The sequence below is a fragment of the Linepithema humile genome, chromosome 6 (assembly GCF_040581485.1).
Source record: "Linepithema humile isolate Giens D197 chromosome 6, Lhum_UNIL_v1.0, whole genome shotgun sequence".
NCBI classification, from domain to species: Eukaryota; Metazoa; Arthropoda; class Insecta; order Hymenoptera; family Formicidae; genus Linepithema; species Linepithema humile.
In genome coordinates, this window is record NC_090133.1 from 24,422,935 (window position 1) to 24,448,366 (window position 25,432).

At 38.5% G+C, this 25,432-nt stretch overlaps 1 protein-coding gene across 7 annotated transcripts in view; it reads right to left on the bottom strand.

Annotated features, from left to right (window-relative positions):
- Positions 1-25,432, bottom strand: part of LOC105672314 (Dpr-interacting protein kappa) — a 157,197-nt gene that overhangs the window by 49,582 nt on the left and 82,183 nt on the right. For 3 of the 7 annotated variants that reach the window (XM_012367206.2, XM_012367210.2, XM_012367180.2), the window contains exon 1: positions 18,901-19,071. The exons of 2 other annotated variants lie outside the window; for them this stretch is intronic. In XM_012367206.2, the coding sequence (XP_012222629.1) occupies positions 18,901-18,979 (79 nt within the window). In that variant the 5' untranslated portion in view covers positions 18,980-19,071. Of the gene's footprint in view, positions 1-18,900; positions 19,073-25,432 lie in introns of those variants that run through there. 2 more of the 7 variants (XM_012367198.2, XM_067357533.1) reach the window with 2 other exon arrangements.

Consider the following 25,432-nt stretch of genomic DNA (forward strand, 5'->3'; position numbering starts at 1 on the left):
GTATATTTAAATTATCAAACTTTTGTAATATTTGGTGTACTTTTAAAAAATTGGTGAAAATTGACGAATTACTTAACCAAAAATTAATATATAATTTTTTGAATGCAAAATACATATATCACGGGAAATATTACTTGATTAGTAGGTTCGATCGTTATTTTAAACAATGTATTGATTAGTTTTGTATCGCAAAAGAAACGATTCAAATCGCAATTACATAGTAAATGACAATGGCATTATCACACTTTTCGACGATGCCGCTCATTGAAAGCAGGGAATAATTCGGTACGACAGTAGAATTAACGACGAATTGCCGTGAGGTATATCGTTTTTATCATGGAGGACTCACAATAACCCCTACTCGATTTAGAGTCCAAGCAGCCCGCAGAGACTCAGCATTGGAAGGGGAGAACGAGGTGGTAAAGTGGTAACTCGCGACGGACAGTGGAGAGAGACAAAGAGGCAGCGAATGTCCAACCGAAGGGTGAGATACGCGAGGTTTCTATGGGTTTGCGGTGGAAAGCCGTTAAAGGGAGAGCACACCCGCTGACGAGGCTTTCCCTAGCTGTGCCGGTCGGCAGTCGCTGGACCGAGCTTTCAGGACAAACGGAAGGGACAAAAGTGAGAGAGAGAGAGAGAGAGAGAGAGAGAGAGAGAGAGAGAGAGAGAGAGAGGGAGAAAGCGCGCGAAAGTGAGAAAGAGAAGGAGTGACCGAGTGACAAGAGGCACCCCGCGCCGGGATGAGAGAGAGAGAAAGAGAGAGAGAGAGAGAGAGAGAGAGAGAGAGAAACAGAAGCGATGGGGCGAGTAACGGGATGGGGGGATGAATACGAGGGAGAGCGAGGGAATTGAGGATCGGTGGGAGCGGAGAGCCGAGCTCAGCGCGGAATCGCCCGGCCGGAAAACGCGACACCACCGGAAGATTGCACTATCGCGCACCCACTTGTTTTCTATCCCCTCGTCGTGGCCTTTCACCCCCTCCCTTTTCTCCTTCCCCGCGCGCTCTCCCGGGGCGTCCTCCGCGTTTCGCTTGCCTCCCCTGCGAACCGATTCTTCCGTCCGACAGCGTATATACAAATCCGTGTTTCGTCGGTTTCCTTTGTTCCACTTGGGTCACTGGACTCGACTCTCTGCCTCAGCTCGATACGCACGCTCGCTCGACTTTCTGTAAAACGCGCGACCTCTCGCTTGGTGAAACTACAGCATTTCTTCCGTCAAACGGAGAGAGCATCCGACGAGTGAATTTCGAGCGGTAAAGAGATGTAGTTTAGAGGATGAAGACGCTGTCGCTTGGGACTTTGCTTCGCAATAGCCGCGCTTCGTTTTACGAGTCTGGCGTGCGCGCGCTGTTGATTAAAACTCGCAGCTTTCCACTTTGAGCTTCTTTCACTCGAAGTCGATGCTGCCTCGTTCTTCCTCCGTGACACGCACGCATACGATTTTTTGCACGCTTTCCATGCAATTGCACAGAATCCTTGTTCGAAGCGCGCCTGATTCCGTCGAGTATTTTCAATTCAGCTATATCGATTCCGTTGAGGAACTTCGTTATCAAATAGGAAAGAGAGAGAGAAATGGAATAGCTATGGAATTCTAAAATTATTGTGTAAAATTTATTTTATAATTTTGCAATATGGAATTTACATATTCAAATAAAATTAGAAGATTATTTATTGTTAAAATATGAGTGTGTTTCATTGCATGGATTTTAATTATCTTGTTTTTTAAATCAATTTAGTTAATTATTATGCACGAAAATTCTCTTAAAAGTATCAAAAGTGGTGAAATGCTTTAAATTTTTATATGAATATATTTATCATATGTTTCTTGTAAATTACAATTTACAATGATTTATTGCAGCAATATTATTATCTAAAGACTCGGGTTTTATAGATTGCAAAACAGTAAATCATTGCTAGCGGTAAATAAAAATCATGCAATGAAAAAAACCTCACGCCTTTACAAGGCAGTAGTTCAACCCAAGTCCTTGATTTAACTAAGACTTCGATATATCAGCTTGATTTTACGAGGTTCACGCGGCACCGTTGGCTTCGTTGATTAAAACTCGTTGCCTCTTTCAAATCGCCCAAACTCTTACAGAACGAAACGGAGACATTGAGAAAGAAAGAAAAAAAAAAAAGAATTCGCGTGCAGTGACCATCGAGAAAATGAAAGAAGGAGCAAAAGCCTCCTTATTCCGGAAATTGGAAAAAAGCACGAATGGCCATAGCGACAGCGTGAAAGAAAGAGACGGATGGAGAAGGAAAGAAGATCGAAAAGCGTAACGAGGTGGTGGAAAAAGAAAAGAAAGCGGAGAAAAGGGCCTGGTTAGAGGGCGGAAACTACACGCAGAGCGCGTTTCGCGCGAATGTACTTATGCATTGGAATTCCCTTTTTGAGAGTGCGACGACGGCGTAGGTAATAGGGCCTCCGCCGCTAGTATCCTGCACGAAGCAACGATTTTCTCGCGACGAGAGAGAAGGAAACATAAACTGACGGCGGACGAAACGAGACGAGCGTTACGGGCGCACGCGCGCGCGGAAGGAGCGGAAAAGAAAGCGACGCGGTCGACAAGAGATATAGTTCGATAAGTATGAGCGAGTGTGTCGTACGGGCCGAAACGAAGTTTGCCAGACTCGAGGTTGCCAAACGCGAGTTCGGAGAGCGAGCGGTAGAGCGAGGCAGGAAGAACAAATATGTACCCGAGCCTGGTTCCGACGGATAAAGGATTTTCGTTGAACACGACGTAAGACTTTCTCGCGATGACGCTTTTTTGTTTTCTTTTTTTTTTTTTACAACATTTTTACTCATGACGTAATTATTTTCATATGCAGCATTTATATAAGAAAAATAATATAAGTGGCGTCGAATGTTATAATATCGCGATCAAAACGATAAATATACTAGCTTTTATAACGCACATTTCTTTTCAAACGATTCTTTACTTTCGGCAATCATCGTAAAATTCGTGGATCTTTTACATATGACAAAGCTCCGATTTTACAGTAATTAAAAAAGTAATGTACGATTCCATTGCAGTCTTTATAATTATCTGAACAATATGTACTGCTCAATTTATAACTCGTAATTGCAGCGCAAAATGCGTTTTATCTCGCGTTCGCGTTTCATGTACTACAGCGTGACAAATCTTTTGTGGCGTGAATTTATTATTACAATTATAGTCACCTTTATATTTTTTCTTCCAATTTCCTCATTTCTTTCGCTTTCTTTCTTGCAGTGTTCTTTTTTGCCATTTTATAATTGTCTGACTACGTTAGATTTAAAAAGCGCGTGAAAAATAAAAGATACGACGCTATTGATCAGTTAACATGCATATTGTTTTTTTTTATCTAATTTATCAATATTAAAATTTCTTACTTGTTATACTCTTTTACTCGCTATTATTATTTCCGTTGTCACGTGATTAGAGAAATGTGAAACAGTTGAAAGAAGCGCAAGGGGGAAGGCGAGAAATTGAACATAGAAAATCAAAAGGAAAAGTACGGAAGTTTCGGCGATATATCTTGCATCTCACTGACATTTCGTAGATCATCGTGTTAGAAACTGTTGATTTCGAAGCATGCTACGCTTCTCACGCGCGCGACCGTCCTACAACCGCTGTATACGAGAGTAGCCCTAAGGCACGGAACAAACTCACTCCAAGATACTTGCCGGGTGAGCGTTTGGCGCTACGTGGTGCAGCACGGCACAGCGAAGTTTGCATCGAGACCGTCAGCCGCAGGTCGTAAGGACAAATCCGTTTTCGAGTTTCGTTGGGTTACTAGTGAACAAGGAATTTCCTCGATCACCAATACGATCTCGAGTCAAGGTGGCCCGCGAACACGTAGTAGACACTCGTACATAAGCAGATATATTTAGCTACAAGCGTGCATCGGTCCGCACACACGCGCGTCTACATGCACATATACGCGGAATATATATTTCTCATGGGGAGGGCGGCAAAGCCACAAATCAATGGTGTCCAAAGTTTAACGTAGCCCAAGGCGCGTTACACGCGGCAGCGTGTAATTAACCCTTAACCCGTGAGCCGACAACGACTTTATAACATCCTGAGTGTACATCCGGTAGCCGCCAACCCACCTATCCCGGCACCACCGGAGCAGACTAATTACAACCAGTCGGAGCGGGAATATCGGGCAAATAGGGGCTTCTTGCGCCAATCATGTCGCGCGCTCATGGTCCAACTGGCGATAGCGATCGGAATGCCGATAGAGGCAAGTGTCGATTGACCATAAGGGATCGGTAGCGAGCACTGATTAGTAATATTCCACGCCGCTGGTAACCGATGATCTGAAAACAGTCCTCACCAGCAATTCCAGACGATGCGCCGGATTTTGCGACGATACGATACATCTCACCGCTAGTGCGCGTTTCGCGAACACATTCTCGTTGATCGGATCATATCGTTCAATTCAAAGTACTCTCGGTTCTATTAGGCAATCTGTTATCATTTTAATCTCGAGCGTGAGTCATCGACAGCTTCTCGTCATGGACCAGGAGAGATAATTGGCAACGTTAGCGACGCCCCAGCGAGAATCGTTAAGTACGATCGATCGTTAAAACGCGATAGAAAGTTCGCTTCATGAAGTGTAAATTTTTAATCAGGCGGAAAAAGCGTGGACCCTCGCGCCGCCGGTCCCGCTTTCACTCGCCGCATGAAAACGCAGAGTTACGGGAAAAGTTGAACGCTGTTAGTTGGATGGAAAACTTGTGAGTTTTAACTTCATCCACCTTCGAGTTTAAAATTATATACACAGTCGTCCAGAAATGCTCACTCTATTTCTTCAAACGGCAACAGTGGAAAACAAATCTAAATAGATAGATAATTTTTTAATTACAGGTAGTTCGGAGAGTTAAATGTTCTGATTAAATTTTATATAAACTTCAAGATAGAAATAAATAAGAGAATCTTGGTCGTCAAATAATTTAAAGTGCACTTGACATTAACGAAAAACATTTTTATTTATGCAAATAAATAAGTAATTCTGTTAAATAAATGTTGTGATTGCAGTTTTAAGATATCTTTTAATAACAAAATTAATAATATTTCTCACGATGACAAACGTAAATCCAATATAAATTGTTCGAAGAGAATTGATATACAATATGCACAAAACTTTACAGAAAATTCCAATTGCGAGCAAATTCGGCGAAATTCCAGTCTCCGCGATTTCGCTCTATTTGAGTAAAGTACCCACGATTCTACTAAGAATAACACGGTAAACGTATTCCTTAAACCGGAAGTTTATCAGAGAATCCCGGCTGCGGTCAAGCGGATTCCACACCACCTATCCACCTTCTCCCCTCACTCTCTTTAGAGGCGCAAAATATTCGAGCAATTTGGTGACACTGCCAAGCGTCCGTTGGGGTCTTTTTATCCGTGGTGTTAGCCGGCTTAGTTTTATCGTGGGCGCATTATCCTTCCTTCCCTCTCCTTTCCTTTCCTTTCATCTCTTTCCTCTTACACATATCTTCTTCCTCTTCTCTCTCTCTCTTTCCCCCTCAATATCATCGCGTCTCTCTCATCGCGGTACCAACTATATTCCGGCTCTTACCTATCCTGGATTAATGCCAGTGGTCTTGCTATCCCCAAATTTCCCCTTCGCCGCTTTAAGCGAACATCGCCTTCCAACCGCTCCTGCGACGGCTCCCGCTTTTTCCGTCCTCGTCTATCGCGCTGTTTCTCTCTCTCTTTTGCGAGCCCGGTTTTCCGGCGTACGACGCTTCGCTGGAACGATATAGACGTAAAGCTGGCAGTCGTAAACGAAGAATTACGAAGTGGAGCGTCGCTGCCGGAGTAGGGCGCCGTGTATACTCGTTGTCGCGCTCGGTTTATCCTTCTAACACAAGTCGAACCTTCGAGTTCAGACATCGCCGTCTTCGCATCACCCGTAACGGGTTATATTATAGAATGGCATTTTTCATCGTCATGTGTTTATCGTGATAAAAAATGTCAATCTTCCCTATGCTGTTAAGTAAAAATATTAAATCCTTTAAATGTATTTGCCGACAGAAACTGTTACTCATCGCCGTGTAATATTTACAAACGTCAGTTTAATCTATTGGCCGCCCGTATACTCGATACAATAGGAAGCGATCATGCGTGTAAAAGGGGTATTTAGTGGGATCTATTATTATGTTACATAATATGCATTATACGTTAACACGCGTTTGTACGTATCAAAATAGGTGATTGATATTTAATATCAAAGAGATAACTTGCTAATTCCATCGTTAAATGAACTTCGCACAGCATAACAGCGCCATGATTACGTATCGTCTCGATGGCAATGTGCGAGAGTGCACGTTAGTTAGTATCTAAATATTACATGTTAAACAGCCATCTTATCCACCGCGATCTATTTCAATTACGAACGCTAAAACAAACAGTTTCACGACACCCCGGGGAATCTGGTCTCGAATTTCGTGCTCCTCGGAACGACGGCCTTATCTTGACGTATCGTCGGTGCGCGTCCCCGAAGTTACGTCGAAGATGATTTAAGGAGATAGATTTGCGCGCCGTTCCCGGTCTCGTCGGTTCGCCGTAGATCTGGCGCAGGGACCTTAATTGGTTTAGGTTTTCCCTGATATCGGGTTTTACGAGACGACCGGGAAGGAATGCGGTGCTCCGGACGCTTAGCGTCATAAAGATAACAAACTATCGCGCCGAAGAAATACCGCGACGCGACGTAATTTACCGGGAAAACGATCTCCGGTTCTTTCGTCAAAGAGATCGGTCACTATACATATATTATACATCTACATATATATATATATGTAAAAAAATATTAAATGTTCGCGCGCGCGCAAACCATATACGCGTGTCGTGTAAAACTGCACAGTCAAGTGGTCGGGACAGCGAAAATTCCTGAGTGAAAATTGCGACAGCGGAATCCATTTTAGTGCCGTGTATACATGCTTTTGCGGGCAAATCCTAAGGGGACGGTACGAACAACGTTTATATCGCGAAAGCTTTTTTACTGCCTGACTACATAAATGAGCATGTCGACAAGCGCTTTGTTTCACCGATTTGCTGCACTTTTCACGCACGTGACAAAGTAGACCTGGGAAGAAGTCGACGCGTTCCGGGAGGATTCGACGCATCGAGAACAATGATTACTGCCAATGCTACTTCACAGAAAAGAAGCTTATCAAAAGGATAAAAAGCACTGAGATAATATATATATATATATATATTTGTTTTCTGTAGATTCCGATAATCCTTTACGTTACGTGTCACGACGCAGTACATTGCGTAAAATGATTAATTGTATCGTATATTATTCTTAACAGAATAGATGTAGCACTGTACCACTTAAATTCCGCTCTATCTAAATCTAAAACTTAATGTGATGGGCGCGACTGTACGCTTTCGTAAAATAATTTCACATGTTTTGCCCTAACATTCTTAGCTTTCCTCCTTTGCATTCAATTACAATATATCCCGGTTTCGATTTATGATTATAAGCTGGAAAGAATATTATTAAGAAAATGTCATATGTGACATAGCAACTTGAGAATTTTTATTCACATTTTTTCTATTCCAGTTTTCAGAGAGATTTCTTTTTAAAAATTTAATTTCTGGGGCAGATGTAATTTTAGACTTGAGCTGCTCGTAAAAATTCAGAATTCCCAACTATCTGTACGCTATTGAATTTAATATTGAATGACTTTCGAGCGGATGCCATATAATTTCAAGAAATTGCCGGCGAAATTAATACGATAAATGTTATACGGTCAAACATTATCGCAATAACACCGGCGACATTACCGCAGAAGTTACACGCGTCGTTATTGCACGCACACAAATGCAGCCTCTCTAATTACCGCACCATTGTTCGACCTTCGAACAGCGCCAAGTCATTGCAAACTACTTTCGTTTCCTCGTGCTTTTAACCGCGTCGTAAATCTACGGTCGTGAAATATTCCAACTATAATTGGCTCTAACTTTTTTCATATATGGGCCAGGGACTTGCAGCCGCGCTCGGGAAAATTATTCTCCATGGACCCGCGGGTTATGCAACTCGGTCGACCGAGAGACTGTACTGCGAGCGCGCTAGCCCGCGCGTACGGCGGTCATTACATTAGAACACGTGGAGAATTCGTTGTTAACACCCTCTCGTTGAACCTAGCGCTGGGGCTACGCGATTTGCTACACGCGATTTCAAATATTCCTTTCGAAACGATATTACTTTATACTCGGATAAGTCCTTTCAGAAACGTCGCTGGAAAGGATGTGTTAAAAGCCTTCGAAATAATAATAGGATTCCGCTTTGTTCGCGAACGTGCCTGTCCGGTTATACGCCTAGCTGCAATAAGTATTACAATAATTGACGTGACTCGGCGTACCATGAACAAAGGGAGAAACCGTACTTGCATTCATCGACCATACTGACGTTCATCACGGCACATAAAGCTGCGCCCATTCTATGATGCTCGGCTAATGGAATTAATTACTGTGTTGGTAGTAATCGTTATTCGTGCAAATCATTATTCTTAGTGCGCGTCTATGTATATATGTGCTATTATTGCTGTATGCATTACATATATGCAGCATAATATGTTCCCATAAATTTCATTTTAATAATCGATATTTGTATTTATTGTAAGTATATCAAGTGAATACGGTATGGCTAACAAAACAGAAATTATCATGAATAGTATTAAATTTATATGAAAAATGTATAAAAAGTAATTTGAGAATTAATACAATGAGAACCTTAAATGTTCAATTATTCTTTAATTACAAATTTACGTTTTTACATAGTTGTTCATAAAATTTCCATTAACGCATACGTGATTGTGTAAAAATTTTGTACGACAAAAATATCGTAACATAACAACGCGTTACTAACGAAGTATTACAGCAAGAAAAGCACTATTATCAACCTTCATACGCGGAATATTGCGTTGCACGTGATGTCGGTATACTACAATGGAAAGTTGCGCATATAATGTAGCTCACGTTCTGCGCTTTTGTCATGAATTTTCATGCCAAATTTCATGCATATACATTCATAAATATAAATCTCATATTTTTTAAGTAAAATGTTGGGTAGCTTTATACGACCGTGCTGAAGGATTTATTACGTAGAATCAAGAACCTCCGTGGACACTACTAACCGTGTTTTATCTTTCCTCACGTACTTAAAACATTTAACATTTAAATACGTTGTCATAATGCATTTCAAATATATTCGCGTATGTGTATGTTCTCGTAGTGATGAAACTTTATTTACGTAGTACCAAAGTACAATATAAAATTAAATACATACGTTTATAATTGAAATTTTTACTTGACCTGGCCTCGTCTGACCCGGTCTGACCTGATCTTTTCATTTCTCGAACAACGTCATCTGTTATTCAAAATTTCAAAATAAAGTATATTACAATTTTATTCGTGAGCTTTCTCTAACTTTACCGTTAGTAACTTTTCTCGTTGCTTTGCTTCATTGATTTTTGCTACTGTTAAAAATAAAATTTATCGGTTATCTCATCAAATATGAATTCTCGAATTCGTACAGAATTGTTGTGGATCTATGTTACCTTTACAGTCATGTTTTCTAACCACTTTCTCCATTTTACATGTACCATTTTACTTTTCACGAAACACAAAAATCATCAAAAAATGCCGATAATTTTACATCTGTAGATTTCAAATTTTCTGACATTTTTTTTTATTTACAATTTCTTTAACAATTTAAAAGTTTGGCAAAAACTTTAAATAATGTACTTTATAAATCATTAGTTTTTATTTAAAAAATCAAGTTTGTGGCTGATAAAAAAATCGACACATTAACAAGAAAATATATTATGCAATTATCATATACATATCATTTACGTCCCATTTAGTTGAAACTCAATTCGTCGATGAGTATTTAACAATTAAATTTTTTGTAATAAATGTAATACGAAAAGTATTCTTTCCAATTGTTACTAATTTAATTATAATATTCAAAGAATCGGAGAGAGATAGAGAGAAAGAGAAAAAAGCATGCAATATCAAGCAGAAAATTTATCGGATTACATTGAATGCAAAGAGTTTCAGATCTCTGCATATAAAATATCGATTAAATAAAGATTAATAAAAGAGCATACTTATTAATGCGCGATAATATTCCTCAATACTGCTGCAAAATTCGTTAAATATGCTTGATTATCGGACATTGTACTGTGAAGCAGTACATATTCGTTCTATAACTTCCACAATACAATGGCAGTAAAAATACAGAACCATTTCTATTAAAAAAATAGATAGTATAATAAATTGATTCCTACATCAAAATTTTTTTATAAAGAGCATGAACTCGAACATTGCAATGCAAGAAAATATAATGTTTACTCATATTACGCATTAAACGGGATAACAATTGATACATTTTACTGATATTGATACAATTATAATCATAAACATAATAAAGGAATCAAAACCACTATTTTAGTGTAGAAAGTAATGTGGAATATTCCGTTTCTTTTGTTCGCACAATCTATATATAATATATAAATATATTTCCCTATTTCGCATATGAAAAACGATTAACAGTAATAATTATAAATTTAGATATACTTATTCCTCTGCTTAAGAAAATATTATAGAGAATATATCAAGAACTAATCACTACCTACGTACATTTCTTCGCTTATAATGCGAGCTGTTCTCGCGAACATTGCTTGGAACGCGGTTCATGTCCGGAAGTAATTTAAGCCTGGGAACGGGTTAAATTTTCTTCCACTTCGACGGGAGGTCAGTCGGGCGCGATATAATGAAATATCGATTACGCGGTCTGCGGCATTACCGAAATCGTTTTCCTGGCATTCGTTCACGTTGGCCCAAATTATTCCGCTCGCTACATCTAGATACTCTTTTATCTGTAGTACCTTTGTTGTACGCTATTCTCTTCCTTTTTGATATTCTCTCTTTATCAAGAATTTTTTGTATTATGCGTATAATATATACATACAGATCAGTCCAATCAGTCAAAAATTATTTTAATGAACCAAATGGTGAAACCAAATGGCACAACTATTTTTGATAAATTTGAAACGATCAATTTTTTTATTAGCAAATGAAATAAATTTATATTATAATAAAGAAAAAGTAGGGAATCTAAAATACCTTTACTAAAATTGATTTAAATATTTTTCAACCGAAATGTATCGAGTATAATTTGTACATAAAAAGTGCAGCTGATCTAAGACACTTTATGACGAAAATTTCTACTGCTCTTTTTTGTTCTCTTTACACGTGAAACGAAATGTTTCCGCGACGACCGAAAACCGAGCGCGCATCCCCCGGCGGAATTTGCGCGCTATAACGCCCGCGCGCGTTCACCCGCTTGTTCATACAGATAAATTTCCACGGTGGCGAGGGGCATACACTGGCACGGCTTCGTTTTGCGGGGCGTAATTGCCGCTACCGAAATCGATGAATATTTCAGCGCGTACACTGGCGCGCCGGTACGAATGCAGCCGCGTCGCGTACTTGCGCCTGCACGCCTCAGACCATACCCGCACGCGCACGTTAATATCCCCTTACCCTACCCCTCTCGCTTTCACTCGCCCACCCTCTTATTCTCGCCCTCGTATCATAGTATCTGTCCTGTGTCCTCCTCGCGCTCCCATCGTTGGCAACGGCCGGCGAATATGTTTATTCATGCGGTTATTTATTAGTTCGGGCAATTAGCATTAATTAGTGCAATCTGGTACTCCGTTCTACCTCGCAGCGGCACGTCCGCAAGCCGCGAGCAGCGCGACATTGTGTGGTCGTAATGTTTTGGCGATACACAACGTAGCCGGCAATGAGCCGTAAGTTACTGGCTACGATTGCGTTTGTAAACTCTAATGGCGTTCTTTCTGCACTTATCACGGATATATATATATATATATATATATATATATATATATATATATAAAGAGAAAGAGAGAGAGAGAGAGAGAGAGAGAGAGAGAGAGATTATTTCAAAAATCTTCTATCGATTAGTTTTTTAGAGAAATTAATAATTAATATTCTTTTTAAAAATGTGGACAAAAATACGTGTGTATTAAAACTCCAGTCTCTATAATTGTATTTTACGTAAAATGTAAAATTTCTATGATTTTCTCTGTTTGACATATTAAATTTAAATAATATTTTCATATAAAATATGAAAAAAAATATTATTTATATTTATGTTTTCATATAAAATGTAAAATGGAGTAAGTTAAATACAATTTTGTACAAAATTTTAAACCGGTTTAACAAAGCTATTATTTGTTAACGAGTTTTGTTTTAGTTGCTTCTTCAGTATTCAGTATCGTTTGCCACATAGTTATAACAAATTATATTATTTAATCGTTTTTACCTTTTACATCTAGTTCATTATCGCGATCAAACAAATAAAACCGCATTTCATCTCCGATTATTGTAATCGTCATGTCATCTGTTAATGTGCTATAAGCGCAAATAAATCGTGCGCGAGGTATTTAATTGGTTGACACGACGATATAGATAATACTTCAATCGGGAAGGCATAGAGAAAAGCAGTTAAGCGAGTGTTTCAGAGATAATAACCTCCTCTCTGACGGAGAGATCACTTCGTTTTATGACCGAGCGCGATCAATTTGTCGCTTCATTCTGATACCTTTTTCATTGGTCAATCTCATGTAGTTACGGGAAAAGTTGAGGCTGGAGTTTTCCCGCATCTGACGTCACGTCACGTAAAGTTCAAAGAAAACAAAATCAAAAGTTAGCGACGGCTCGTAAAGATGAAGAATACGGTGTGGTAATTCAACATTCGATTGCGGTTAAGTTAGAATACAACATAATTCCTTCTTTAAATATCTACCTAGGCAGTCTCATTTATTTTTACTTTACGGATTTTAATGAAATGCATAAGATAAAAAAACAAATTTGCAAATTAAGAGTGATTTTCGTGATATCTAAGAGACATTTCTACGTAAAGTAACGCAAATGAAATACAAATTTTTAGATAATAACGTCTTTTATATTAATCTAAAGCAGTTTATGAAAAAGTTAAAAGAAGAGACAAGAATCGCTTTGAATAGTGCTTCAAAAGACTGAATTATGCAAATTGAATGAAACTTTTTTAGAATAAAAATGTTTTAATGTCTAGATTTCTGTTTTAGATCGTCTTCTGTATCATCTTTTATAAAACTTACATGTCTTTTATCTCAATTTTATCTCATTCTTCAAACGAGTAAATTTATTTCCAAAAATGTCGAAATATAAAATTCATTTTATATGAATTTAAATAACAAACAAATGTGTATAAAGATGTATAAAAGAATTATAAAATATCTATAATTTTTTATTTTTATTTGTATTCTATGGTTTATATGTTTATTAAAGTAATTAATATTTCAACACCATAGAAGAGTTAATAATAGTAGGCCAAAATGAGAGATATGAAAATCTGATTATTCGAGGATAATATAATGTGATATCCATTTTCCGAATGCATCGCGCACACCCATGTTATTCACGCGATAATAGAACAGAAAGGATTGGCAAGATACTAGGCAGGCTAGAGCATTAGCATAAATCCGATAGAGATTCCCGGTATTATGAGGATCCGAATTCCTGGCCGTTAAGCGTGTCCTCTTTCCCCGCATAGCCGTCCGTGCCATCGTGAATGCGGCGCACCGGTTCATGCAGCACACAGCATTCGCGAAAAGACAATGGACTCCGACGGCGAGAGGGAGTAAGAGAGTTCATTAGTCGATGCCGCGTCTCTTTGCATTAAGTATTGATAACGGAGAACTCTCGAAATAGCGAGCGAGAGGGAGTTGAGATACGAAAGGTGAGGAGAGGAGTAGGTCTTTGTCCGGAACTACTTCTTCGATCCCTGCGATCGTGGCAAAGTTAGGTGAGAGGTATCGTCTTAGCAATGTCACGATGACTACTTGTCCGCGGAATCCGTCTTTGGTATCGCTAAGCACAAGTAGAGACACGTCGCAGATACATTGGTAGCAAAGGGTACCACATCAAACGAGCCAACCCCTAAGCCGACTTCGCGAACCAATCCCCAATTATCGTCGAGTGTGCTTGTAAAGTCGTTTCCTTGAGTCACCGTCATCTTCGCCGCCGTCTTAGCTAGCGCTTTAATCGATTGTCAAGTAGCGGTTTCTACGCGCAGTACGTTCAGTTAACGACCTGTCCAGCGGAGCAATGAGCGTGCATAACAAAGAGATGTATTCGCGATAGAATATAATTTTGACGGAATATATATAATGTAATGAATAAATTCTCAAAAATAATTACAAATAATCTTATTAATTTTCTTTTTAATTATGGGACATGATTTTTGTTGAAAAACACACAATATACCTACTTTTTTGCAAACAACACGGCACAATGAAAACACAAAATTTCTCTACTCTCGGAAATTAGAAAGTGAATAATAAGAATAAAAGCGCGAAATGTAATGCTGATATACACACGCTATACTATTATTAATTGAATGATGTTTTATTTATGAAAATGGGATGATTACATACGCTGCGCTCGAAAGGCGCGCTGACCTACATTACTCCAAATAAGCATGATTAATTGAGCATGATTCAGCTTAACTCTTCTGTTTCTCCGCGCATAAAGTAAAGGTAATTTCTGATAAATGATGCTTTATCCAACGTCCAATTAGTAAACGTGGCGTGTAGTAATGGTGGTAAAAATATAGATTGTAAACCTTCAACAAAATTATACAAACTTTATAAATTTAACGACATGATACAAAGTGAAAGTTATGTTCTTTCTAACTTATCTATTTTAATTAGAATTTCAACTTTAATTGCAATGTCAATTTTAATTAGAGTGCCAATTTTAATGAGAATAAGGACCTACGTAATCCTCAGAACTGCGTTGTTAGAAGCATATTGAAAACATGCATTTTATCACGTACGTCCAAGTGCTCTTCATGCTTGTTGAGAGCCGGCATTGGTATCGCACACCGATGCAACATTCCCCTCGAGCATTTGCCCTGTGCACGGTGCTTAATGCACAAATATATATTGCTTCCTAGTGTTCTTTTATCTCGTTTAGAGAAACGGTAGTCCAAAGAGGTTCGGGCGCGCACGTATGGGTACGTAACCGGAAAGGTAATCGTCCGAACGTATCCTCCCACTTCGGTACGGAGGTACACGGGGACGTTCTCCGAGTTTTATTACCCCTGTTTTTGTCAACCCCCGGAGAGGAGGGTGACCGTTTCTTTCTCTTAGGCAGTGATATTTTATCATGGCCATGGAGAGACGTTCGCCTCTTAAGCGTTTGAACCCATTCGGCGAGCTAGGTCGAGAAAGAGAGTGAGAGCGGGGAAGGGGAGCGGGCGAAAGGGGATAGTTACCCGCACTGCAGAATTGCCATTTTCCGGCCTCTCCCTCTCTATTTTACTCCCCTAATCCCAACGCCGTAAATTAGCCCAGACGGAAGTTCGATACGTTAGTCGCATTTGTCCACGGTATACCCGAAATAAAGAGGACCTCGTGAAATCATGAGCGCGCGCGAGACGACGGGGAAATTGTTCCCTCGATGCACCTCGGAGCACTGCTCTTATCTCACGGTTAAAAAAGCCGGGCCATACGTCTGACTTGACTACTTAAGGCATCGATATCTCTACCTCCCTAATGAACAAAATAGTGACAAATATTTACACCGATCCGTATGTTCTCTCGTTATGTGCCGTTCGTTCTATAAACTAGAACGCAACTAGTTGCTCGTTTACTTCATACTGATATTTTGTGCACATAATCGGATGTCGAATTTTTTCCTTAAACATTTTGAGTGAATGATCAATATGTTACATAAACAATAAGTAGACAGCGCATCGCTGAGAAATTCCAATATTTGCTAAATTTCTAATTAAACTGGATTTGAAATTATAAACTGTTATTAATAGACATTGTTTCATACTGTTTGTTTATTGCAACATATTTGATTGTCTAAAAATTTATTAGAATGTACAGTACATAGCTTTAAATGATTAAGAATTATTTTTTAATTTATATAAGTACATTTCAATACTTTTTTTTTAATAATAAATTTTATTTGCAAAAATGTTCTAAGTGTTAATAATATTTATAGCTGTTTATAATTTTTTATATTTGTATTAGTAAAATGGATGTTGTTTCCATATACTGTTTCTATATATTAACTATATATTCTATATATAACTATATAATTCTATATATAGCATATTAATTATTTATTATATCGGACAATTTATTATTCTGTTTTTACGCATTTTGCGTTTCGTCACAATGGGCAATGATCATAAGAGACAAGAGCAATGCTTGGAATCGATATCTCACTGGATCTGATTTTCATTGTTGAATATCGTCGTCTTGTAGCGTTGTATATTAATGACCGCACTATACAGCATGCATACAATGCCATGCAGCAAACAATGGCGTACATCGATTCGAATGAGTCAATCACGGCCAGTCTAATTTAGGTATACGTAAGACCGAAGCATATAGGTCATGACTCACGATCTATACTATGCTATGCTATGTAAGGACAATTTTAGAGAATATTAAATTCAAGGTAATTTTAGCAACGTGCGAGTGAATGTTAATTTTTATAGTGAATTAAGAATTCATCGCTATTCACCTAAATATAATTATTTATCAGTGAACAAATTATTTTAAAGTTTAAAAAAATTATTTTAATCATCGCCCGATAATTCTGTAGAGAGAAACATTTTATTTATTCAGCCAATATTATAACAATGCGCAAAAACGTCACGCCGCAACAAAAATAAATAAAGAAAAAAATAAAACACACAATGTAATTCTTTCACTATAAAGTGTAAATAGGAATACCATAAAACTAATCCGAGGATTTGTCTCGGATAGCGCTTTGTTATCCTTAAATTAAATGAGTGCCACGCCGTTGCCAAGGCTTTTTTGGCAGTCAATGCGGCAAGGCTTCCGCCCGGTGGAACAAGTTCGCCGAGAAAAGGGAGCGAACGAGCGAAGAGAAAAAGGACGTTGAGGAAAGTAGAAAAGCTTCACTCGCACTCGTCGCCTCGTTCGTTCGTTATTGTCGGCGGGTAAGGATCGTGCCAGGGATTGGACGCGGAAAAAAGTTCTCCGGTAGGAAGGTTTCTCTCTCGCCTTCATGAAAACTCCGAGGTTTTATAGATAGGGATAAATAATGTATCAGGATATTGGGGGATAATCGCGCCGGCAAGAAGAATTGAGGGCTCGGGCCAATCGAGGGTTAGCTATCCACCACACCCCGATGTATACATCGACCATAATCTCGAGTTTCGTTGAAAACGCGATGGTAGATAAAACGAACGAAATGTCCGAGTTTTTGTGCGTTTTTCTGCTAAACTGACCTTATCTCGGGAATTTTATCTTGATTCTACAATGCCGAAATGAAAGTATACTGGTAAGCGTAAATTAAATTTCTCTGCGATAACGTTATCATAGATGTATGCGATACTTCGCACGTTTCCGCTTGTACGAAACTGATGTGCTGCTTGATAATGAAGAAACTTACGTTGAGTTAATTTTAGTTTATAGAGATTCACATGCACACCATCACTATAAAAAGAGATAGTAGGTAACGCAAATTAATTTATTAAATAAAAAGATTATTAATCACTTTCAAAATTTCACATAAAACTGAATATCTCCGTAAAACGCTGTCAATCAATTCTTGTAGTATCTAATATTATTTGCAACTATTTAATACAAAATCGTACTAAAATGATAACATAAAATAATTTCACTATTTTAGTCATTGTAATAATTAACAAAAAAAAATCAAATCAACAACGACACTAATTTTTATCGAATAAAAAAAATGTTATTTAACACCAATTTTGCATTAATAAATTTAACAATAAAATGCATATCTTCACTTTCTGAAAATCGTAAAACTTATCACACGCACACGCGGTGTTAAGTCGCCTCTTCTTGGCAGAAGCAGGTTGTGTAAATAAAATGAAAGTGTCATGTACCTATCATGTACGGTTTATCGCGCATGACGTGTCGTTACTTCGCTCGTGTCACAGCGTGTTATAGCGTGTCATTAAATTAATGCTGAAATCCTGTAGCACGCAAACTGCCGAAAGTTGCAGACCAACTCAAACCTCGAAATCATACGATCTCGGCGTACCACAGAACGACGTGCCAATCCAACTTTTCTAGTATTTTGGTCGCGTTTAAGAAGAAACTACAAACGTTAGCCCCGATCTTATAATTAATTCTAATATAATATTTGTTGCGTATAATTCTCTAAAAAATTGCTTATCTCGTATAAACAAAAGAAATAAGCCACAATATTGACGTACGTGCTTAATAAAAGCGGATGCATTCTTTTCCCTTCGTATAAAATAAGATTTTGCTAATTTTGCTCAAAGATATAATCTATATTCAAAATAGCCGCATAACATTGAACCATTAACAATCATATAATTTTTTATTAGACTAAAATGTAGATCACTTTGATAACGAACACACAGAGACTATATTCCCGAAGATAAAACAGATATGCAGCTTTATAAAAGTAGAGCGTGTTCATTTATAACGTGAATAAAGTTTTGGTGTTTGTAATTTTAATATAAATTAATATAAATAAATTTAATATAAATTTAAGCCATGCGTGTAGAAAGAAATAGAGCACTACGAGTTACATGTACGAAAAGACGTACGGCAGACTACGTCGCCATATCGTAATCACGTGGCAATTTTACGTGGTAACTAACATAAATTTCACGCGGTGGCTGAAACGAACTTTGTGCTGTTGGTTCACAGCGGCGTGTCCGAACAAATCACATACAACCCTACTCACGCACGAAACACGGCCGCATTCAAACGTAAACGAACAGCGATTATATTTTCAATGCAGCGTGTGCGACGAACTTCTCAATCACTGACCTTCCACAAAGGATGGACGAGCGAGGAACACCTGCGCGACGACGTAAATCGCTGACACAATAATGCGGATCAGCGACATCCATCTAGAACTTGGCGTGACGCCACGACGAGAAAGGACGGTTCGCGCCGGAATCTCGGTGCGGACTGGCACACGAGGGGTTTACCCGGCTCGGCGGCGGCTGGAGTAAAAGAGAGGGTAAGAAAGAGGGTTAGGTAGGGAGAGAGGGAGAAACGGAGAGAGCGTGATCCTTTCTGGTCTGTCGTGAGCTTTAGGGTTGGTTCGCATGCGCCCGTTGAATCTCACGTGCCCTCCGCCATCACAAACCGTAAGACCCGCCTTCCTCGTACAAGAGACACGTTTTTAGGATAGCGAGAAACACACATAGGCACCAACGACAATTCCATGGGATTCGATCACCAGAATTCTTTTAGGATAGATAGATAATCGAACGCTCTCTGTATCAAGTGGCCAAGTTGATTTATGTTTTTATTTACACGATATATTCTGCTCTTTGCAAGTGCTAGAATTCACTGTAAAATGTATGAAGAGATTGCTACATCGATCCGATGTACTGTTAATTATTACGTGCAAGATACTGAGTATATTATATTAAACGTAAGACGACCTAAGGCATGTTTTATTCAAACATCATAATGTACTTCAGCTATATTCCAAGTTAAATATTCTGAAAATAATTTTATTTTAAGAGCTAAAATTTGTGTCTATTTTAAGAGTGATATAATAATCAAATTTAGTTTAATTTATTGATGATTGAATCATTTAGTTCAATTATTTAAAAAAAAATAATCCAAATATAAAAGTATTAAACGTGCATTAAAAATTTACAATACGATAATAAAAAATTTGAAATATATATAATAAATATCTAATAAATTGCAAGTAGTAAAACCTGTCATATGATCAGACATAAGTTTCTCGTTGCATAAAAAGTCAGTACTAAACAGTCAAATTTATCACATATCTTTATTATATTTGCACAGAGTGAAATAACATGTTGAATTATTTCAGAATTTACATTTGTGTTTAATGATACATGAATATAATTTAATTTTGAGGTAATATATGAATAGTCATTTTATTTAATTATTTAAAGAAATAATTCTCTTAAAAATTATAGAAATATTAAGCACATACATAAAAATATTATTAAATATATTTGATGAGTTACAAGTAGTAAAATCTATTGTGTGGTCAGACGTGACTTTCTCGCTATTAAAAAGCCAAGCCTTTTTCCACTGCACTTGTACAGAGTGAAATCACGTGCTCAATCGAAACGTTACTTTTCAATCTGTGGCGAGTGAAAATAGGTTGAAATCGATCGTCGGTCCGACGGTGAAAAAGATTATCCACTTTTCCATGTCAGATGATAAGATTTCGTGACCTGTGATTCACCGCATCGAGGCAGCCTACACGTGCGGGGACTACTTTAACAGACTGTCGATCAATCAGTAGATATCCTCGTTTATCAACTCCTTTAGACGAAGGCTAGATCCTAACGAGGTCGGATGCTCTCCGTCGTAAAGCTCCTTCTTCGATTGCACATTCTGTTTCGAGCTTAACGAGGTCAGATGAATCGTTGTGCAAGCTCTTTCTCCGAATGCAGTACGCGGTTCACGTCTTTCAACGCCGCGGTCGGCGTCACGAGATCTGTCAAATCAAAAATTACGAAACAACGGTATGCACAATGCTGGAATTAGCTTCAAGTCACGAGCAGGCAAATCGTTAGCCAAAGCGCCGTACACTGGCGCGGATGGAAGTCACCATCGAAAAGCTTGCAAGAGGAGTTTAAGCGTTTCATGTCTTTCGGTGGCATGCAAACGAGTAGTGCAAGTCATAAACCCAATCTACAGCTCAGGCCAGTACTCGTAGCAGGCATTACAGTACTTACATCGTGCTATGTATTTCGAAGGATGACTCTAAGTGCAAGTGTACCGAAACTTTCGTGGGTGCCCTCGTAAACCGGTAAGAGATGGCTTCAAGGTGACGGCAGGAAGCGAAACGTGTTTCTAACTCCTGTCCTTCTCTCTTTCACCGTCTCCTCTGTCTTTCTCTTTTCCGCGCTTCCCTTTCCGTTTGGCTCTTTCTCCCTCTCTTCTTTTCTACAACATTCTCTTCCTTTCACCCGTTGGGTAAGGTAAAGCCGACAACATTTCCACTTGCCTCGTCGCACATATTCCGGCATCATTGTAGGTGCTTCTGTAGGTCTTTCAAGCCAAGTTTCACAATGGAGGCGTGAGTCGCCAAGAGGAAAACTGTAGGTATTGTTCAAATTATACGTTCTAATTAAAGGTACGCTATAATGCCGGTAAAAAAGTTATTCTGTTATTTCAATAAATTGTTGAGTAATTGTTGTTGAAGAAAGCGGCAGAACACCTTAATTCAAAACATTTGCATATTCTACGCACCATTTTTTGCTAATCAAAAATATTTATATTTGTTGTCATTCTTTTATTATATCCATTATTAATATAGCAATGTGGATCATATTAATGAATCGATGATATTTAATTCAAACTGATATAAACAGGATACATATATATGTTTAGTTATTTATTCAAATAGATAAACACATGAGTAAAAGAACAATGCGAGTGATTACGATCTAATTTTGTTGATTTAGGGACATTTTGTCATTAGAAGGAAATTATTATATTATTAATATATAATAATATTAATGTAACAATTCAAATAGTAATTTCATAGTAATAAATGCAGTTGCAGAAGAAATCATTTAAAATATTGTCAAGTATATACGATTAATGACATTTTAATGTAGGTATCCTAAATTGTTATCTATTGATCCTTTGGATTATTGTTTGTAGGATTATTGATAAAGTTATTCGATTAGAGATAACACATGTAAAACATATAGCAATATTTATATAAATTAATGATTAATATATTTTAATAGTTCAATTATTGCTTATTATCTCATCAAAGAAGGCCATCTGTTCTAACGTTTTTAATAATAATTTTGTAAATAAAATATTTGCGAACTTTTCCGGCCATTTAAAAGCATAATAATCGAAAGAAATTATGTGAAAACAAATGTACCATGTCTAAAGGAATGTGAATGTAATAATCTCAGAGATAGTAATATACTTTCTATTGAATCTCTAATACATTATCAAAATATCGACGAGATATAGGAACATATTCAAGTTGTTCGCAATAAAAATTCGCAAATCGTTTTTAAACGTTTGTTAATGATGTTTGTAGAACAGCGCTCGGTTTTAATACCGTGAAGGCACTATCTATCGCATATAACTTCTGGCCTGCGGGCTGTCCGACGGAAAAGAAAAACGCTACGATCGTTTGTTTTTAGATCCGCTTCCGCGATAAAATCAAATTGCACGGAGATCGGGCGAGAGAGGACGTCGCGGAGGACTTCTAAGACGTCGAAGCGGCTCCGGAAAATGCCCATTCCCAGTGAAGGACTGGATGCTCATTTCCTGCCGTCGGCGGGGCCGCAAACGCGAAACGAGTAATTCGATTTTCTGCGAAAGCGCTAAGAGGCGTCCAAAAGCTTCGGTTGCGCGCTCTCATCGCGCTTACGCTGGCACGGTTTGCCGAGTCGAAAAAAGAACCGCATGCCGCTGTATACGCTTCGTTCTAAGTACTGGGCTTTTATGCGCTCTAATGCGAGCATGCGAATACAACGCGAAGAAGCACATGAGAGCAAACGGGAGAGAACTCGAGAACTCTCTTAGCAGCCAACTCGTTGTTTAATCTCGCGTACGCAAATATGCGCCGGAACTTTCTATCGTCTTCTTGTCAATATCATGAATATCGGGTGTTAGCTATAAACCGTGCATATTTTCATGTAGCTTTACAGCCACGATCGATCCTTTTATTATTCTAGACGCTTCAAATTACTTTACGTGCTATTTATGACTCTCCGGTTACACCTTTCGTTTTATGCATTATTTTTTACTTGCTCTCAATCAATCATTTTGCGGTATTTAATCGTTAAACGTCAAGCTGTCAAATCAACGGAATCAATTCAATTTACTCATCCGAATCGTATGACTGGCAACCAATTATCACAGTGGATAAATAAATATAATATTCGTATAATGTCTAGCTCTCATTTCGTTTTATAGATTGAACTTCTTTTATATACGCTCAGATTCGCTCTCGCGTATATCTTGAAAAATGATACGTACCAGTCCCCGATATTTTTACGCTTGCTATCCCTGTATCATAAAACATTCTGCATTACAAATTCAGGGAGGTTCGCGCGTTTTCTCCGCGTCTCTTGGAAATAGTGCGACATTCACGAAAGAACCGGGAGCATTCGGCAACGATGTATACGCAGCGGCTTGCACGCTCCAACGTGCGAGGGGCGCAATGCGAAGAGGCCACACGAGCGTAAACGAGAAAACTTAGGAGAACTTCGTTAATAATCAGACCGTTGTTTAGCTCCTCGCATGCACCCTGCCCACCCGCGAGCCGCAAGCAGCCCCCGACGCCACCAGGCGATCTTGCCAGACCTTAACGGCCGTCACGAGCGCGTTACAGCGATAATATTATGCTGTAATATAATGCGCGCCGTGGGGGGACTCCTGTTATATTCTGACAATATCGGCGCGCAGAGTGTTCCGTTGCACGTGGCGCGACAATTCCATGTGCATCGTAAAACCTGCCTCGTAAGAAAATATCGATCGTGAATCGTTGAGACGGAGGGATTCTTCCCAAAGTGACGGAATCGAGGACGGTATAGAGGATGCATAATTTACACAGCCTCCCCTTCAAACAAAAAGAAAAATGTGAAAAACCGCGCGTTGCGCACAATCACGGAAACATGCAGCTGCATTTGTTTCGGTGTAAGAAAAGTTCTCATTTTCGCGACTTTTTTTCCATGTCTCGCGGAATAATAAGCACTTTTTATGTCACAAAATTGAAATAATGTATAAAATATATATTTTACTGATTTATTTTTAATATTATGAAGTGGTATTATGTAACATTTCGAGAATGATTATATATAAATATTATTAATCACTTTACGTTTTCAACGCAAGTTTACAAATTCATAATATTTGTTGCACCAATATTCCAATGAGTTAATTATCTAGTTAATATGTAAATTGGTAAACTGTTTATGTTTCTCTATAGATAATGTATAGATAACAAGCAGAAATAAATATAAAATATGATTTGCATGACTTTGCGGATAATATTGGCAGAATCATGCAAAATTATATTTTATTGATTTCAATATTAAAATAATATTAAATAATACATATTACATATATATATATATATATATATATATATATATATTATTAAAAATTTATTTTTTTTTTTTTTACTTGTCATTAGTTCTATCAAATTTTTAGATCATTAATATAATAAATTGGACATAAAATGGACAGATAATTTAATATGACTTGAAAGATCATTGGAATATCATTTAAATCTGGTGTAACCACGGAACAGTATGATCCGAGTTGAATTACATTAAAGTATTACGTTTGTCAAACTCACGCAAAGTTGATTTGCATGTATGAATAAAACCGATTACGCGAATATTGCGGCGCATCAGCTTAAACACATGGCTAGACTAATAAACATGCTTACGCATTCTTTCGTTATGAATATGTGCACTGTTTAATTAGGACAATCCGTGTTGGTGAATGTCCGAATTTCGATGACACCCACTTAACCAGATTTGTATGCGGTTACATAATAATTTATTCCCGATCAAGCGCGATACACGCGTATTTATTTATACGCAACTCGCCGTAATTTTCGCGCATCTAATAATTGGGCTCTCGACTGACTGGAAGAGCCGCTTCTCTCCTGGGTCAGTTGGATCGAGCGTGACAGTTCTGCATTCAGCCTTTCAATTAATTCTCACCGGGTGGCAACCGTACCTCGGTCCTACAACCGTGTGCGTGCACCTTTGATAAACGAGTCACATAAGGACGACTAATTAAGCGAGCACAGCGTGAACACTGCTTGCGTGTACACGCCGTACATTCGGTCCAGCTACGTGTAAACGTGTACGTTCATAAGCGTGCCGGTGCACGAAATCCATGCTATATGTTCGGTTGTTTTAGGGGTCGAAGGGGCTACGAGACGGAAAGCGTCGGAACGTCATTGTCTAACCACAGCCCGAACCACGGTGCCATTATTCGAGCGCAAGGCTTTGACATTTGGCCGAAGCGTGAGATAAATTGGCTTGCGCTATAAGCATTGAATAAACAGCAGCACGCAAGGCACCTCCCCCAAATATAGACGTCTCTCCTGTAGAACGTGACGAAGCGTTCTCGAAACAGCGATAATTAAGCGAAAATCCTATTTTCTTACTCCGTGGCTGTTTGTTCCCTCGCGGCACGTATGTTTTGCAGTTAGGCGTGGTTAGACATTTTAGACGTGGCCTATCGGTATCTTCTGCTCGAGTTGTGCGGCTGTGCTGTGCAGCAGTTTTTAGCCGTGTCTCATCGGAATCCCGCTGAGTCGTTCAAAATGTCGATATTGGTGACATGTCATTATTTTTAATAG